The following is a 19,356-nucleotide window of genomic DNA, read 5'->3' on the forward strand; positions in this document are numbered from 1 at the left end:
TCATGCTAAAGATGGATTACTTTTTAAATTTAAATTTTGAGTACAGAAAATGTTTCTGTCAAGTCTTTTTCATTCACAGTAAAACACAAAATAATATAGTGTTGTATTTTATTCAGCATTTTTACATCATTGTAATATTTTAGATATCTGACTTCTAAAAAAAATGGCTTTCTTTATATCAGAACTTCTAAAGCTTAGAGGTAGCAAAGACTGTTAGCACCTTATTCAGTCCAAAATAGAGATATTTAGCACATTATTGTAATAATAGTAGTGGTAATTCAAGCTGATATTATTAAATTTTGCATATAACATATTATTTAGCATATTACTATAATACCACTATTTTATCAATATTATTTATTATATTACATGTACTAAGGATGTTACTATTTACCTATTAAGTTTATATTATCAGGGGCAGTACACAATATTTAAAAGCTCATCTTCTTTTCTAGAATCAGACACCTTGTGTTTAAATCCCAGCTCTGCCACTTATTATCTATAATTATAATTCACAATTTATATTACTTTTCTGTGCCTCATTCTCCTCATATTTTTAATAAATGTGCTTAATTATAGTATTTAGCCCATAGGGAAAAGGAATGGGTTTATATAAGCTTCTACATAAAAAATTTTATAGAATATTGTCTAGCACATATATGTTCAACTTTACTTTCTTACTTCACTTTCTCCAATTCATCCTACTTTAATCTGTCTCTTAACCTTACCCATCTATTGAAATTGTTCTAGCAAATGTTACCAAATTGCCAAACTCAGTGGTTTGTTTCCTATCGTGAAGTATCCTTGCCTTCTTTATAACATTTAAGACTTTCAAACAAACCCTGTCCTTTCTTTTTTCTTTTCTTTTTTCCTTCCTTCCTTCCTTCCTTCCTTCCTTCCTTCCTTCCTTCCTTCCTTCCTTCCTTCCTTCCTTCCTTCCTTCCTTCTTCCTTCTTTTCTTTCTTCCTTCCTTCCTTCCTTCCTTTCTTTCTTTCTTTCTTTCTTTCTTTCTTTCTTTCTTTCTTTTTTTCTGTTTTTTAATGTTCTCATCTCTTGGACATGGAGAAGAAGTACAGACAAATTCAGAGAGATGAATAACATAATAGACCAGGTTAAAATTTTTAAAAAGTATAAGGAGAAGGCTGTAACTAGTTACAAGTTAATTTGAAGGAGAGTAAACATAGTATAAGAATAACTAGAATCCAGTCTACTTTCCCTACAATTTATTCTCCATATTGGAATTTCTAACACAAGAATATTAGCTTGTTTTATTCCTGCTTCAAAACTTTATTTTGGGGTCTCAAACAGGACTCAGGAAATTTGGATATACTTTGTGTATTTGGGGTAAGGGATGTGTATTGGCTACCTGCTATGGTTTATTTTTCCAAGCAGAGAAGCTATATATTTCCTTGGGGTCTATTTCCCCTAAATCAAGAAATAGTGCTCCAGTAGCTACAGCTTAAAATACATAATAAAGACAAAAAGCTTCACCTGAACTCCCACTGGTTCTTCTTCTCTTTTCTCTCTATCCATGCCATGCTCTTACTATGCTCTACTAAATGTTATTTTCTACACGTTCATATTTTATAATTTTTTTCTTATTCCTGAATATTCTTGCTTTTAATTGCTACTTGGCAATTGAATACTAATTATTTGAGATCCTGTGAATAGTCTACCTCTTCTTAGACATCTTTCTGCATCACACCAAGCATAATTGGAAATACCTGAATTTTGCATCACAGAACTATGTGTATCACTTCCATTATCCAGTTATCATATGCTATCAAGTTGTCTGTGTGCCTGTCAACCTACTGAAGAGTAAACTCCAAAGGCAGGAGCCAGGTCTATATCATTATTGTGCATCTACCAGTAGTTAGCATACTGCTGGGTATGTATACGGAGTTCATAAATGTTTCCTGACTGAGTGAGCGAATTACTGATTATTGTCCTACTTTGAACTCATCTGTTATGCGGGGTATTGTATGGTGTTTTCTGAGAACTTCATTTTTTAAATAGATGTTGGTGAGTCTACACGAGTACCATACTCTTCCGTACAGAGATGAATTCAGAAATAACGTGCTGTTTCACATTCTTTTGAAATTGTTTTAAATCATGTAAGCATCAAATCAAAATAACCAATTTGGTAATTGGGGATGGAACAAAGATTTGATACCATAATTTTTAAATCCTAGGAGGCCAGCACTCTTTCCACTAACAACATTTGTCTAAATGGGACTCATAGCAAAGTTATTCAACAGTAGGACCACCACATAGTTTACACTGAAATATAGCATTACTGTGGTAAAAGCTACATAAAGACAGAGAAATTGAGGCAGAAACAAATGGTAAATTTTAAACACATAAACCTAAAATACGTTTTTAATCCATTGTTTCATCTTTGTGAATTTAAGAAACACCAAACTCCCTTTGATCCCAAAGAGAAACAATTTTTTTTTTTTACAAATGCATATAAAGAACTTGAAATTAGGCATGCTTCTGGCATCTTCACTTTATAAAGAGAAAAGGATTTTAAAGCAAGGAGAATTATGTAAACGGTATACACTGACTCTTGACACACCATTGCTTTCTTAAACTAGAATAATAAAAATTTGCAAATGAACAAAAGAGTGGGAGGTAGATATCTGATTTTCAATGTTTTTGAGATAAAGAACACTATAAAAAAAGATCAATGTGAATAATAAAGCATTGTTAACTGAGTCACGACATTTCTATTCTACTGACGACTTGAGCAGCAGAACTGCAAACGAGCACTGTGTGCCACGTTCACAGTGGGAGGAGGACATATAATTACAAGTCTTACACTGACGAGGATTCAAGAGAATCTGGGGAGAGTTTATTGAAAAACATATTGACATATCAGTATTATAAATTACTTTCTCTTATTAAACCAAAAAATAAAAAATCTTTTGTTGGCTATCGCATCATGGCACCATAGGTGCTTCATGAAAAGATATGCTTCCCTTGATAATCTTTTTTCTACATTGAAAAATATCTACCATGTATTTATTCTGTAACTTTCTCAACATACAAGATATATTAGAGAAATATATTTTCAAAATAGTTTTTTTTTTTGTTTTTTGTATTTTTCTGAAGCTGGAAACGGAGAGAGACAGTCAGACAGACTCCCGCATGCGCCCGACCGGGATCCACCCGGCACGGCCACCAGAGGGCGACGCTCTGCCCACCAGGGGGCGATGATCTGCCCCTCTCGGGCATCGCTCTGTTGAGACCAGAGCCACTTTAGCGCCTGGGGCAGAGGCCAAGGAGCCATCTCCAGCGCCTGGGCCATCTTTGCTCCAATGGAGCCTCGCTGCGGGAGGGGAAGAGAGTATGTGCCCTGGCCGGGAATCGAATCCCGGACCTCTGCACGCCAGGCCGACGCTCTAGCACTGAGCCAACAGGCCAGGGCCTCAAAATAGTTTTAATTTCCATTATCTTGAACATATGTATCAACATTGTCATCTCACTTATCGAAAATTCTCAGGGAATCCTGATATTTAGTCAGAACTAATGAATCTATTTTAACATCCTTTGTGAAAGTTAAAAGAAGATATAATATTGTTTTCATTTAACATACATTTTCTTCCATCTCTTTTCTGTGTTGGATGGTTAAGGGGGGAAAAGTTTCAAAACTAAAGTGATGTGATCAACAGCAATGTTTTAATAAAGAGCAGAATTGGAAATGGCGTTTGCTGAGTGAACTTTGAAATGCATAATAATAATAATAAATAACCAACAACAACAAAGGAGTGAAATCTCAGAGCAGCGGTTCTCAACCTGTTTAGGCGACCCCTGTGTTTTGGTCGTTCCACCCCGCCGGGGTCGCGACCCACAGGTTGAGAACCGCTGTCTCAGAAGGTCAATTCACAAGTGTTGAAGGAATCTCTCTACATGACCACGGTACTGCCCCTGGCACTGCGAAAGCAAAGGGGCAGTGGTGAGGTCCCACTGAGTGCCGCTTCGGAAAGGACAGTGCGTGCCAACGCATCCTCAGCAGCATGTTTTCCTATCTTCAGAGAACAGGCTCATTAAGTGCTGCCAACAAGGAAACTAAGCATTTTTCTTTATAAAAATTGCCACTTTTTATCGAACATCTGGAGCCCATCCAAAGGGCTTCCAAAATAGTTGATAGAACTAATAAAGCAAAAAGGCTCAGCCATTCGAAGTCAGCGGATGCCTGGAGTCCTTTCTACACCAACACGCAGCAAGGTGATTCATCAGCCTCTGCAATGTGCTTGGAGGACTGTGGCAGAACGCACTGTGTCTGTCTATGCAGAGTTCTTAACCGGTACTTTGAGTACATATGCAACAGGCCTACTTACAAACTTAGAAGAAAATATATTTTGGCTATTTCTGTGGTTTACTAGATCTAGTTTCATCCACACTCAATTATGTCTGTCTCTCTTTCAGTGATGAAGATACACACAGGGACTTGGTTTTTACACTAACCTAGAGTTTCTTACGGTCTCTGTTGTGACAAAGAATAAAGAAGACATATAGAGAAATATATAAAGACAGTGCACTCTTGTCTAGATCTAATGCAGACAGCATATCAGTTTATAGTTAAGAAAGAAAGAAAATCACAAGGTTAGGGGAACAAGCACAATACAAAAGTTAAATGACAAAGAGCACAATAAAAGAGGATCAAAGACTAGGTCTAAAACAATGATAAACAAATGAACCTCTGAGAAAAAAAAATCACTAAAAGAACCTTCAAACAACCTAAGGTTCATCTGTATATGAATTAAATTTATTGCGTGCATTATTGTTGTTGATCTGTTCTGTTCTGGAATACTCTTAAATTGGGTAGCATGTTGGTAAAAGAAATTTCTCGGACTTAGGTTTTGGAGATGAACCTCGCACAGGGCACCAGAAAGCAGCCCTTGAGACTCAGTGTGACAGCTCAGGGTACAAGAAATTGTTGATTGCTTTCTTGTTCTCTAATGGGAGAAAACTGTAATCCTTCTGAATTGAGGCAATGTAAAGTAACTAGCAAAGTAACTTTTGCTAGGAAAGGAAAAGACGGAATCCTCTCTAATTCTAACTTAAACTTATTTTAAGTGTATATAGACCCAGAGTACTGGACACAAATGTTTTATGGTGCTCCTCACTTTTCTCAGTTGATTTTAAAGTTCTTACTACAAAATGCGTTTGCATCTTGACTGTGTGACTTCAGGCAAGTTGCTTCTTCTCTCTGAGTTTCAGTTGCCCCTTGGCTTATAATAGGTGCAAAATAAACAAAAACTTCGAACAAAGTGTTGTTTTTACATATTACATCCTGCTGCAAATAGACTAAAAGGATACTACAAAATAATGAGAATCATTTAAAACAGATGGCAGAAAATTTAGCCATAAGATATGCCAGTTTTTCCATCACTCTCTGATTAATGGACATATTTTCAATCCCCAGATGAGAATCCATGGGTACAGAGAGCTGATTTACACTATATGGATTTTTAACTGTGTGGGGGTTGTCATCCTAATGCCTTCATTATTCAAAAGTAAACTGTAATGCATTTGAAATTAGAAGTCTGCCCATAACTCAGTCTTACAAAACTAGAAACTCTAGGGGCATAACACAACAATTTGAGTTTTAACAATCACTTCAGGTGATTCTGATGAATGATAGCATTTGAGAACCCCTGTCCTAGGTATCATTAAACAATCCAGGTAGGCTCATGCCAACATGATGTATATATAACTAGACCAGTTGGATGCAACAAACTGATTACCTGCAAAGGTATACTTGCCTCTCACAGAGACCTTGGCAATAACAAGTGTCCTTCTTTTAAAACATAAGCAGTTATATTCTGATGGCTTATGGAGCTCTCCTATAGAGCAAGAAAAAAAGTTTTCTAGTCTTCCATTATTGTTGAACTGGAATCACTTGGTATATTTATATTGTTTGTATCACCAAGGGATAACTTCAAACCAAGTTATTTCAGGTTTATTCTATTAGCTAAATGGTAGGGAAGTTCATATAACCCAGCTGGCCCTATGGCTCCATCTTAAGTATTATTCCTTTGAAGTTTCTTTCATTGTTTTCAACCTTTTGAGCTTCTGCAACTATTTTTGGCATTCAATTATTATTATTACTATTATTATTATTATTATTATTATTATTATTACTTTACAGAGTCAGAGAGAGGGACAGATAACAAACAGGAAGGGAGAGAGATGAGAAGCATCAATTCTTTGCTGCGGCTCCTTAGTTGTTTGTTGATTGCTTTCTCATATGTGCCTTGACTGGGGGGCTACAGCACAGCGAGTGACTCCTTGCTCAAGCCAGCAACTGTTGGGCTCAAGCCAGCAACCATGGGGTCATGTCTGTGATCCCACGCTCAAGTCAGTGACCCCACGCTCAAGCTGGATGAGCTCGTGCTCAAGCCTGAGCTATCTCGGGGTTTCAAACCTGGGTCCTCTGTGTCCCAGTCCAACGCTCTATCCACTGCGCCACTGCCTGGTCAGGCTTGGTATTCAATTAAATTGAGATTAATCCAAAGCAGATGCCACTTCAGTAAAGAAGTACGCTGTTGAAACCCTACCATCCAAACTACTAAAGCATAAGCATGTAGACACAAACAAATCTATTCATATTATTTTAAATGATTTTAAATGCATAGTTTTATATAATTCATTTAAAAAAATACCAATAGAAGTGAGCTCTTCACCATGAGCTAAAACAACTAGCTTTCTCTTTATGGCAACAAAAACAATTTCCATAAGCTGAGGACCTAAAGTTTTAGTCTTCATCTCCAGGTGCTAAGAACAACTCAAAATTTTACCCAAACCTCTGATTCTCCATTTTGTTAACTGTTCTCAAACCCAATATCTTAGAAGTCCAAAGAAGAGACATGCAAAACTTCTTTGTCCTATAAACTTGAAAGGAGAGTATGAAGAACATAAAAGCATTTTGAAAAACCTAAATCATAAAGAGTAAATATAGTAATGCTTAATATTGTTGTTGTTGTTATTATTAAGTAAATAGAAGAAAGCCTTACTAGAACAATTGTTCTTTTGCTATGACAACCTAATTGGTAGAGGTTCTTAAAGGGGAAGCAGAGGAAGCAGGTGTCTAAACTATTCAATTGATGGGATGTGCACCAACATTCATTAAATATGAAAAGAAAAACACCTCAACAGTGATAGCTAGGCACAATCATATGCATCAGAGTCACAGGAAATGGGACAAGAGCTAAACTGACCTATTTCCAATCATATAAGGTTCATCACATTGTCCTTCCTCTCCCTTCATTTGAACCTTGGGGATTCTGACCAGATATCAGTCATGAAGGAGAATTGCACTGGCACAAAAATCAGGTTACAGACCCTTGAAGGGATGCTTGTGGGCAACCTATTTGTTGACACGTTTGTCACCTTTAAAGAGACCATAAAGTCCCAAAAGGCACAGCTACCCTCACTCATCTTGGTATCTTTTGTACATATTAAAGTGGTTAAGAGAAATAAATAAAGCTTACCAATGCCTGAATTCAAATTCTTGCTCCTATCTTTGCTAGTTTAGAAACACAACAATGAATGAAGCATAGCCCCTTCCACTGTAAGCTACATTTCCACTCAGAAAACCAAACTTATAATAACTTCCTCATTGGGTTATTATGAGGATTAAATGAGAATTCACTTAAAGCACTTAGCCAAAGATTCTCATACTGTAAAGAGAATGTTAGCTATCATTATTTTTATTATTATAGCATGTGCTAAACAAATAAATGAATGGAGGACTTGTGGTGTGGGATGTGAAACTGACACTTATGGGTTATTCCACATCTAAAATTCCAGGGAAGTTCATAACTAAAAATTTCTTATCTGAAAACATTTCAGCAGTTCTCGTTATTTGTATGTTTTTGGATGCAATATAAATCAGAAGAAAGTGCATAGGACTAGAAGCCAGAGAACCAGAACTGAAACATTTCTTTACCTACCACTTAGTAGGTTGATATACATATATCCACATTCATTCAACCCTTATGCCAAGCACAGTGCTAAGCTCAGGAATATCAAAGCATGAGTCGCTTTCCTCATTGCAGAAAAGACATGTTTCAAACAGCATGTCAGGGAATCACGGAAACAACTTGCTTTTTTTACAAGTCAAGGAAGACTTCAGAGAAGCTGACATGCCTTCGAGAGTGGGAATGGGTTTCATTCGTCGCTGTATCCCCAGCACCTCGCAGGATTTCCAAATGCAGTTAGCAGTAGAAAAATATTTGTTAAATAAATAAAATGCCATTTACGCCAAGCCTTGAATGGTGGTTAGGACTCCAGTCAGGTATGACAAGAAGGGAACCCTAAGTAGAAAAAATGGCACTTATAAAATATTCACAAAATTGGAAGGTGCAAATGTGTGTATGTGGGAGGGGGTGATGTCGAGAGGGAAGGAAATGCAGATTGAGTACGATGTTGGTTGTGAAAGCCTGGTGTGACTGGAAGTCTGTCCAGCTTGCTGACCACCGCGGTGCTCTCTGCCCCGGCCCTGTCCTCCGTGGCATCCCACATATTTCTGAGGTGGGCTTCTCATTCAAACATTCACTGTTCCACGGCCTTCTCTAACATGCTCTAATTCTCTCTTCCTCCTTTTTTCTCTAAAAGTATCTTTAAAAATCATTAAAGAATAAAGACATATAAATACTTGCCTTCATCTTTCCTTTTATTTAACAAAGCAAATGCAATACTTTGCAAAGAATAAAATTATCAGTGTAAGCACACTGACCACTTTAGCCACTAACATTTCTATTTGTCTTGCTTTCTAATCATATCATTATATGAGATTTTATAGCATTCATTTTAGTGATTTCTATTTTTCATTTGTCATTTTGAAAAAGAATATTTCTTCACTGAAGAAATATGTTTTACTTAGCTTTATGAAGGCCTTTTGCATTGAGATGCTCATTTATAAAAACCTGAAAAATTATTACAAACATTTGAAAACTTCAGAGAACACTTTTGTGAGTGGAGGTTTTATCAGAGAATAGTCATTAAGTTTATTCTCCATCGTTGCCATAATAAAGAACAAAACTTAATAATTAAAGGGTTTCCTTACACATTACACCCAGATACCATCCCTAAAGGATCCCCCCCACTTCCACACACTCTCTGACTTCTGGCTCTGTCTCCTGCAAGCAGACTTAGCGTGAATGCCAGAACTCACCTCGGCGGTGGGGGTCCCCCAGGACACTTGTTCTTTCCTTGCTACAGCTCAGTGGTGGGATTCGGCCTAACGTTTTGCTGAGTTTGGCAAACAGTTGTTAAAATGGCACTTGTCATCAGGGTTCTCTCTAAGGTGGGCGCCTGGGCAGCCGCCCAATGTGCAAATCACAAATTTACATTCCTTACTCTTTTTTAAGGTTCATGTACACAACAGTGTATTCTAAGTGCCTGTAGTAATGCTAATTCAATCCATAGGTGAAAAAAAATTGCAAGCGAGGATGCCAATCAAGAAGCAATATGGAAATATCTCAAATAGCAGTTTGCTTGTTTTTGTCAGGTATTATTTAATACTTTTTATTAATATTTTAAAACTTTCTTATGACATACTCTAGTTTTGTATACCTCTTTTACTATTCTTATTTAAGTATTAAAGGCATGAAATAACAAACTACCTTTTGGTATATCACTTTTTTATTCTTAAAATGGTCATTAGGGCAGAGAACTAGTTATTAAATAATTTGAATCCCATCACAGCATAGCATGTCAAAATTTAGTTTCTGATTTTGTTTTGTTCTCTCAATAAGTGAAAATATGTCTTTCAATATTTTTTCAAGAGAGGATTTTTGAAAAGTCGTGTATTTTCTTCTGACAATGTATGATAAGAATACCTTATTGTACTTTTGCACAGAAGACAAGCTGATTGAGGACAAAACTATCAAGAAATACTCTAATTCCCTCAGAATGTTGAACACCTTGTCCACTGTTTGTAGCAGCCACAGTTTGTTGTTTTGTGCAAGACCACTTGAGAAGCTCAGGATAGGTCTCTTATATCAGCCAGTCTCACTCCTCCGGGTGCTTCCAACAGACCTGTATCCCTGTCCTTAAAATACTTTCCAGGACTGAGCTTCCCTGTTACCAAATTTCAGGCAGTGAGGTTCTCACTCAGAAACAGTTTCTACTCAGACCTGTGCTTCAGATTATCTGTAAACAGCTGACTTATGTCTAAACTGTCTTCGTTTCTTCTGAACAAAACTCTATCCCTTGGGTGAGATCTGTGTGCTCTAATCACTGTACCTAAAGTCATTTTTATCACTCTAACTTGAATCTTTTGTTCTTGACTTTTCCACCATGCAGAAGTTTTTAATATTTGCTCTCCATATTATGACTGATACTTTCTGCGGTGCCTCTTCTGGGTCTTGCTACCTTTAGTGCAGATTTCAATCCTGTAGCCCCGATTTCAGCGTCTTCAGAATCCCCCTTGTTCCGCCACGTCCCCTTGGACGCAGCCTGTAGGCTTTTCATCTCAGATTTGTTTGCTCCTTAAGTTTATCTACTCTGTTTTTTAAAGAGTGCTTCCTGCAACATAATTAAAACCTTGAACCATTCTTGAAATTTTTCTTCTGGTTTTATAACAAATCATATCTGGCTGGTTAGATTAGAGTGACAAAATGTGATGGCTCTCTGGTCAGATCAAAGAGCATACCTCTTCAGAAGAGACGGCGGCCCAGTTTTCTGACAGACACGAAATACTGATTTCTGAACCAGGAACAGGGAAAACGAAGGCTGCTCATTTTGCTCTAAGCAGAGCCAGCGTAAGTGCCAGACTGATTGGATTCTTCTGCTCAATTCTAATGGGTTGACACAGAGTATAATTCTTTTCAGGACTACCAAACCGATATAGTCTGGATTGGGAACATTTTTTTTTTCTGTTTTGTCAGTGGTGTTTTAGAAAAAAAAAAAAAAAACTAGAAGAAAGTGTATCAAGGATTGCTATCCAGGCTATTTTAAATTTGGAAACTGTGACTACAATGACAGTTTAGCTTTAAAAATAATTTTATATAACTTATCATTATTAACAAACAAAACAAATGAATACTCTTTTTTAAAGGAGACTTTTCTTAAAATGACCCAAACACTTCATAGAATTGACCTGTTGTTCTTAAGACCTGAAATTTTAACCTAATTTTGCACGGTCTTGTTTTTACATGCTAAAACATATTCAGAATAATCCACCTTGATGTGCTTGAACGCTCAATATTTTAAGCTTGGACAAAGAGTGAACTGTATGTCTTTTGCCAAGCACAGCCAATGCACTTGAGTATGGGTTACCAAAAATGCTGGAGATTTTTTTTTTCTATTTATTGTTATAGCTCAAATCCTTGTGTCTCTGGTAGGTTTTAAGTGACATAAATATGCATTTCCATCTGCACATCCTTGTCAGGAATAGTTCTGCTGGGAGGTGTTATGCCACCCAAGTACTTCCAGAATAGAGTCTGTTAATCCTGTTACCACGAGAGAAATTCAGAGGAAAAGTCTACCCAGGCCACTACTGCAGCTGCTGTAGCTGGAAATGTTTCAGCAACCACACCCTCGGTACCAAAAAGAAGCATAAAAAGTTGCATTTTCTTCAGGTGGAGAGGGATGCAGAGAACTGACCTCAGTCTACTACTTAGGCCAGTGATCCCCGAAGTTTTTACTGTAAACCTTCATTAGTAAGTAAATGGGAATAGCAAGCCCACTTTCTGTATTTATATAATTGTATACACACACACACACACATACAAACATAGTGGATACCTATGCTGCCATATTAACTGTTACATACATAAAAAGTGCAAAAATAGCTGTATTAGCATTTAAAAAGAATAACTATAAATTGGTGCTCTGACCCCATTAAATAAACTTGTATCTCCCCCAGGTATGTGTATGTACGCCACTTTGAAGACCATTGGGAATCTTTCTTCCCACCAGGAAAAAAGATCTTAAACCAGCAGTTGGGCCTTGATAGGTTCCATTATACGTTGGGTACACACTTTGGTCAAACAGGAGTTGTGAATAAATATGTGATTTGCTTCTTCAAGCACTCCCTCTTGTTCCCTCCTGGTCTTCCTTATAGTATATCTTGATTCCTGGCATCTCCAGGACCTCTGTATAGATAGTATCCCATCCTACATTTAGACAGACATGTCATGGATGACACTCGCCCAGCAGGGCTAGAAACTGGCAGGGAGCTTCCAGTGTCTGTCAGCACCCTCATGACACCAGGGCAAGACCTGGCTAAATAAACCCCCATCCAATCACCCAATAAATGCTTTCTATAATAAGTTATTGACCTATAAACACAGAATACATTTCTTTAACTGCTTAATTCTATAAAAAACAAGAGATTGCAGAATTATGCATTAACCTAATTGTGGAACAAACATTTCCCAAAAAGGCAGTAATTATGAATAAAACCTTCTCCCTCTATGATAGAGAAAGACTATCTTTTCAGATGTAGAAAATTGGAGATTTGAATCAAAGTTCTTTTTAAATTGATAGAAATAAATTATTTTATTGGGAAATCCTAGAACTGCCCAGAGAAGAGCAGACAGACTTTTCCCAATCCCTGTTGGTATGGGCATAAATTGACACAGTCTTCCTGGAAGGCAGTTAGTATATAAATTAAATTAAGAGCTTTGGAAGTTTGGCTATTAACTCAATAAGTCTTTCCTGTGAATTCAATCTATAAAAGTAAAGAGATATATGAAAAGATTCATTAAAATGTTTAAGAGCATTTATAATAGCAAAATTTGGAAACAATTTACACTTTTATTAAATGGGGGAATTGTTGAATAATTTATGATACACCAGTCTAGAAATGCTATTCATTCTCTGAATTTTTATTTATTGAATACCTAATGCTGCATGTCCAGGCACTGTTTAGCAATTAATTAATACAGACAAAGCTTCCATAAAAAGTGCTACTTTCATCAAAGGTAGGAGAAACACATACTCCTTAGACAATTAAACAAATACATGAAGGAAACGTTTCAGAATCCTGGAAAGCACCGTGAGGACAAAGAAACAAGGGGATGGAAGTGGCTAGTGATAAGGGTTTGGGACCTGCTTTATGCAAGGGTTTTTCTGCCTTGACACTATTGACATCTGAAAACTGTATTTTCTTTTTGGTGGAGGTGGTGGGGAGTGTCTCCTGTGCGTTGTCTGATGCTTAGCAGAATTTCTGGCCTCTTCTCACTAAATACACCCACCCCAGCCATGACAATAAAAAATGCCTCCAGCCATCACCAAATGTCCTGTGGGAGAACATCTGTCCTGATTGAGAACCACTAATTTAGGTTTAATGTAAGGGAAAGTTCCTCTGAGAAGATAAAATTTGAGCTGAGACCTGTGTGTGTGTGGGGGGGTTGTTTTTGTTGTTGTTGTTTTGTATTTTTCTAAAGTGAGAAGCAGCAAAGCAGACAGATGACTCCCGCATGTGACCTAACCAGGATCCACCCGGCATGCTCACCAGGGGACGATGCTCTGCCCATCTGGGGTGGTGCTCCATTGCAACTGGAGCCATTCAAGCACCTGAGGCAGAGGCCATGGAACTATCCTCAGCGCCCAGGCCAACTTTGCTCCAATGGAGCCTTGGCTGCAGGAGGGGAAGAGAGAGATAGAGAGAAAGGAGAGGGCAAAGGGTAAAGAAGCAGGTGGGTACTTCTCCTGTGTGCCCTGGCCGGGAATCGAACCAAGGACATCCACATGCCAGGCCAACTCTCTACCACTGAGCCAACCAGCCACAGCCTGGGTATGTTTTTAAAATAATTTTTAGGATGTAGGAAAATGCTCAAGATATAATAGCATATAAAATATAATTTATTCAATTAAATCCCAAAATTACTTTTCTTTTTAAATCACTATCTAGACAAACATTATAGCACAATGGTTAGGTGCATGAACCTGGAGCCAGGCTTCCTTAGTTAAAATGTCAGCTCCATCATTTACTACTTGTGTGACCTTGGGTATCTTGCTCTCCTTGGGCTCTCGCCTTCATCTACAAAATGGGCATGACACAAGTAGTACTCAACGCATAGGGTTGCTGGGAGGACTCACCGAGTTAATATATGCCAAGGTCATAAAAGAGTGAGCAACACAGCTTGGAAGCACTTTACATATCATCATATATATATATATATATAGAATATAGAATAAATTCTAATTTTAATGTATGCATAATATATATACACATATTCCAGATTTTATATATGTATATACACACATATATCCACAGCCCAGATATTTTTATTTTCCTTTTGTGAAACAAATGCAATAATGTGTTAATAATGGTAGAATTATAAGGGATTTTCTTTGTGTCTTTTTATATTCTTCACAGTTTTACAGATACAAATGCAAATGTTGCTTTCAAATCAAAATAAAAATCAATATGTATTTTAGCACAAAAGAGAGAGTTTTTAGACTTTCACCAGGATCAACTGGCATATCGAGAGTGGGGGAGGCAGACCCTGGTATATGTGCTCAGAAAACCTGTACCAAGGAAGATGAGTCAATCGGCAACTAACAGCCAAGATACCCCACGTTCAATCTGTCATTCAGTTTCAGTCTCCTAAAATTTATTTAACACTTGTTTTCTGCCAGACATGGTGCTAGGTGCTGGGAAATCAAAGATGAATGAAGCATGCATTTCCTCAAGGAACTCAGAACAGAAAAGGAAGAGAAATATTGCCATAAATAACCGCAATACAATAAACTAAAGTGGGGTTCTATCATGTAGATGTGGACCCAGGTTTCTGGGAGCTCCCAAAGTGAACAATTTACTTCAAACACAGTGGGGGACATTGCAGAAAGCTTCACATAGGAGATGATGCTTGCGACTTGGTTTTGAGAAGTAAGTTTGGAAAATACAATCAGCAAGGAATTCTGGTCTTGAGCATACACATAAAGTGCCTCCTAACTAAACACCAGCAAGATCAATCAACCTGAGGTAAGGAAAATCAAAAAGAACAAAGAAGCTTTGCTTCAGAAAAGAATCTTGATCTTATATCAGAGTGCCTGGTTTTATAAAACCATTTGTCAATGTCAAGTTTGATGGTCAAAGGAATTAAGAGACATAAGTTCAAGTACTAGCTTTGCCCCTTACCAGCTGGGTAATTTGGGGCAAACCACTAAAATGTCTGACCCTCCACTCACTTTCTCATTCATATAATAGTGATAATAATACTTTGCAAAACTGTTACAAGCCTCAAATGAGATAATGCACGTAAGGAACTCTAAGTGACATTAAAATAGTTGGGATGAATACATTGTCATGGTTTTAAAATAATAGAGAATATTTTGAATAATTATAGTTTAATTTTTAACATTTATATTTAAACACTGACAGTTAAAAAACCAACTGTATATGTCACACCAATTATGTATGAGTTTATAGCCCAATTGGCTTCATTTATTTTTTTCAGAGCCCTAAACTATTACTAACCCGAGTACATCAAGTTATAAAAATTTTTTGAGATAACATAATCTTTATTGCTTGAGACACTTCATACAAACATTAAAGTTAAGGTAACTGCATAAAAATGAAATGAAGAATCATACTTACCAACTGTTTTCATATCTGAAGAAGATTTAACTCCACCTAGGACTGAATTGCCCCTTGTTACGGCTTTGGATCTAGCTATAAAAGTATATCACTTAGCCTATGTCTGTCTGCAGGTGTCATATATAGTGGAGAGTAAAAAACTGAGGTAATTATCCAGAAGAGTTAGGCCAAAAAACCCACTTCAACCCCAAAAGCCTGGAGTAGGTTTGCTGGTAGCAAGGCCCTTTAGGGAGGAGCATTTTAATTCTTCTTCTCTTAGTTCTTTCTTACAGTTTAATCCTTTTCCCCTTGAATGCTTTTTTTTCTGGAGAAAGAATATCCTTAGCTTTCTCTCTTTTTTTAAAAGAAGCAATTTACTAAGGCTGATTGAAAAGGCGTAAAATGTCCTTGTCATGGTTCTTGACAAACATTGTACCCAGAGTTTTTACGGCAGAGTTTCCACTGAAGCGCTCAAGGGGACAATTCCCAACCGTGACAAAGTGCTGTTTTAATGTGCGAGGCTTCAGCGGACATCTTCCAACCTGAGCTAGCATTTGAAAATCAAAGAAAAAATGTCCAGTATATTTATTTTACTTATTCTTCTCCCTCAACCAAAAGTATAGATTTAATGAGCCCAAGATTGTGTTTTGTCCAAATGAACTAACAGGATATAGCAAGAGAACACTCAAGAATTAGTCACTTTCATTCATTCTAAAAAGGTGAGACTATTTTAGGAAGCCTTCACTCCTCAGCTTGAACAAGTTATCCCACTTGGCTTCAAAAAGAGAAAACGGGTTTTTTTGGGTTGTTTTGGGGTTGTTTTTTGGAAACACAGCCTCTGACTCTGCTTCTGCTTGGGACTGCACTACCCTGCCCTTCCCACCTTTGTTTTGCCTTTAGCCAGCCCTCAGTCTTACTCAGCACAGTACTAACAGTATTCTACACATCCAGAGAGTGGAATTCTAACTCTTCTTAGTAATTTTTAGCATGGTCAATCATATTGACTGCTTTCTGATATTTTGTGTATTGTGTGTGTGTGTGTGTGTGTGTGTGTGTGTGTGTGTGTGTGTGTGTTATTACCTACCTACCAAACTGGGGAGAATATGGTTCATGTATCCTGACAACAACAACAAAAAATCATTTCTGGCATTTGTATAAACTTTACAAATTCTACATACAAAGGAAAACAATTTTTTTCCTCTACAGTGTTTTTTCAACTACTTTTACTAGTCATGCTTATTAGTTAACAGTTTGGTAGCATATTCCTTGAAATGTCATCTGTCTGCTTTAATCTGACTTAAACCATGGATAATTATTGTTTTAAATTCTAAACCAAAGTATAGTTGTAATCTAAGAGAAAACATAATTTAACCATTATAACTCTAAAAATAGCCCATACATTTGAAACACCAATTCCTTAAACATTCGAATCTAGAATTAACAATAAAATCATCCTTCTTTAAAAGCTTAGCAATTAAAAAAAAGAAAGCTTAGCAATTAATTAATTTTTTTAAGTCAAATTTCCATTTTATTTTTTTCCAGAGAACTTTTCTTCAGTCGTTAAGGACTTAACTCTTTACATGAGTTTGGTGGAGGTCGTGGGGCAGCACCCGCAGGTCTAAACTGGGGTGGGGGTGTTCGGTCCTTCCGGGCTTCACGAGAAGATTCCTGACTACCTTACTGTGAATGGCACAACTCACACAGTAATGTAGTTTCACATACAGCTTGGGAAGCACGTAGGCGTCCAAGACGCTCGCTTGGAAATGTCCCGAACGGCTGCGGCTTCTACTATGTTTCGAATGACGAACTTTTTTTTTTTTTTTGTATTTTTCTGAAGCTGGAAACGAGGAGACAGTCAGACAGACTCCCGCATGCGCCCAACCGGGATCCACCCGGCATGCCCACCAGGGGGCGATGCTCTGCCCACCAGGGGGCGATGCTCTGCCCATCCGGGGCGTCGCTCTGTTGTGACCAGAGCCACTCTAGCGCCTGAGGCAGAGGCCATGGAGCCATCCTCAGCGCCCAGGCTAACTTTGCTCCAGTGGAGCCTCGGCTGCGGGAGGGGAAGAGAGAGACAGAGAGGAAGGAGAGGGGGAGGGGTGGAAAAGCAGATGGGTGCCTCTCCTGTGTGCCCTAGCCGGGAATCGAACCCGGGACTTCCACACACCAGGCCGACGCTCCACCACTGAGCCAACCAGCCAGGGCCGAATGATGAACTTCTTAATGGCCTTACCCTTGGGTACACACCGGGCACAGTTGGTACAGCAAATAGGCTACATGGCCGCAGCCTTTTTTTTTTTAACACAACCGTTGTTCCTTCTTTTCTTGGTCATTTTGGAAGCAAGGACGCGAAAGAAGACCCGGCGCCCCATGGGACTCTCTTATATAGCGCAAGATCCCTACGCTCACACCGAAGAAACCTCAGTTGAGGAGCGCCAAGAATGGCAATCCCACTCTACTTAAGTTTTCTTTATTATTCAGTGTTTTTGCTAAAATCTAGGGGGACGTTACTTCCCGAGCTTACTTAACAGCACAAGTGGACCATGGGACTATTTTTCCTATTGGCAGAAGAGGCAGAAGAAAACTAGAGTTATACCTCCACCCCAGCAATAATTTTTTTAATTAATTTTAAAAGAGTGACATAGATCAATCAGGGTACATAGGTTCAGAGAAAACATCTCCAGTTTATTTTGACATTTGATTATGTTGCATACCCATCACCCAAAGTCAAATTGTCTTCTGTCACCTTCTATCTGTTTTTCTTTATGCCCCTCCCCCCCTACCCCCTCCCTCTGCTTCTCCCCTTCCTCTGTAACCAACACACTCTTATCTGTGTGCTGAGTCTCATTTCTGTGTCCCACCTATGTATGGAATCATACAGATCTTAGTTTTTTCTGATTTACTTAATTAACTCAGTAAATGTTTTCAAGTTTCATCTATGTTGTTGTAAATGATCCGATGTCATCATTTCTTATGGCTGAGTAGTATTCTAGAGTATATATGTACCACATCTTCTTAATCCAATCATCTATTGAAGGGCTTTTTGGTTGTCTTGGCCACTGTGAACAATGCTGCAATGAACATGGGGCTGCATGTGTCTTTATGTACCAATGTTTTTGAGTTTTGGGAGTATATACCCAGGAGAGGGATTGCTGGGTCATATAGTAGTTCTATTTTTAATTTTTTGAGGAACCAACACACTTTCTTTCATAATGGTTGTACTACTTTACATTCCCACCAAGCAAATAATTTTCATATAGGCTTCTAGAATATACCATTCTCAAGAAAACATAATAACAAGTTACCTTTTTTATTATCAATTTGGCAATAGATTTGATGGGTTAATTGAGAACAAGAAAATGATAAAATATTCAGGTAATAATGAGCTATTAACATTTTTTGTTTGTGCATGCTGTATGTTCTGTTTTACTTTTAAAAATAGTGATACAATCAAAAGAACATTGCTGAAAATAGTATTTTGATTATAGTGCATAAGATGTAATGGGAAGGGCTGCCAATGACTATTCAAATAGTCCAGGTCTGAGAACACAGATGATTAAACCTGAATGCTAATTTTGGGAATGAAAAAGCAAGGATGGACTTGTGAGATATTTAGGAAGAAGGAAAAATAAGAACCTGTAAAAAGCTGGCTAGAGGGGTGGGAAATATCAAAGAGTATTTTTAAGCTTAGGAAACTGGAAAAAATGTAAAGAAATTAAATTATGCATTTTTCAATGATACAAAGTTAGTTACTCAGTTTGGTGAAAAGAATGAGAGACTTGGTAGAAAGAAACATCATTGTAAGGATTTGG

At 37.6% G+C, this 19,356-nt stretch overlaps 1 protein-coding gene across 1 annotated transcript in view; it reads left to right on the forward strand.

Annotated features, from left to right (window-relative positions):
* Positions 1 to 4,194: 4,194 nt before the first annotated feature.
* MDFIC2 (MyoD family inhibitor domain containing 2) overlaps positions 4,195 to 19,356 on the forward strand; it is a 32,130-nt gene continuing 16,968 nt past the window's right edge. The window contains exons 1-3 of the mRNA XM_066350364.1: positions 4,195 to 4,309; positions 4,863 to 4,929; positions 10,393 to 10,472. Coding sequence (XP_066206461.1) covers positions 4,195 to 4,309; positions 4,863 to 4,929; positions 10,393 to 10,472 — 262 coding nt within the window. The remainder of the gene's footprint in view (positions 4,310 to 4,862; positions 4,930 to 10,392; positions 10,473 to 19,356) is intronic.

This window comes from Saccopteryx leptura, chromosome 10 (assembly GCF_036850995.1).
Source record: "Saccopteryx leptura isolate mSacLep1 chromosome 10, mSacLep1_pri_phased_curated, whole genome shotgun sequence".
Classification (NCBI taxonomy): Eukaryota; Metazoa; Chordata; class Mammalia; order Chiroptera; family Emballonuridae; genus Saccopteryx; species Saccopteryx leptura.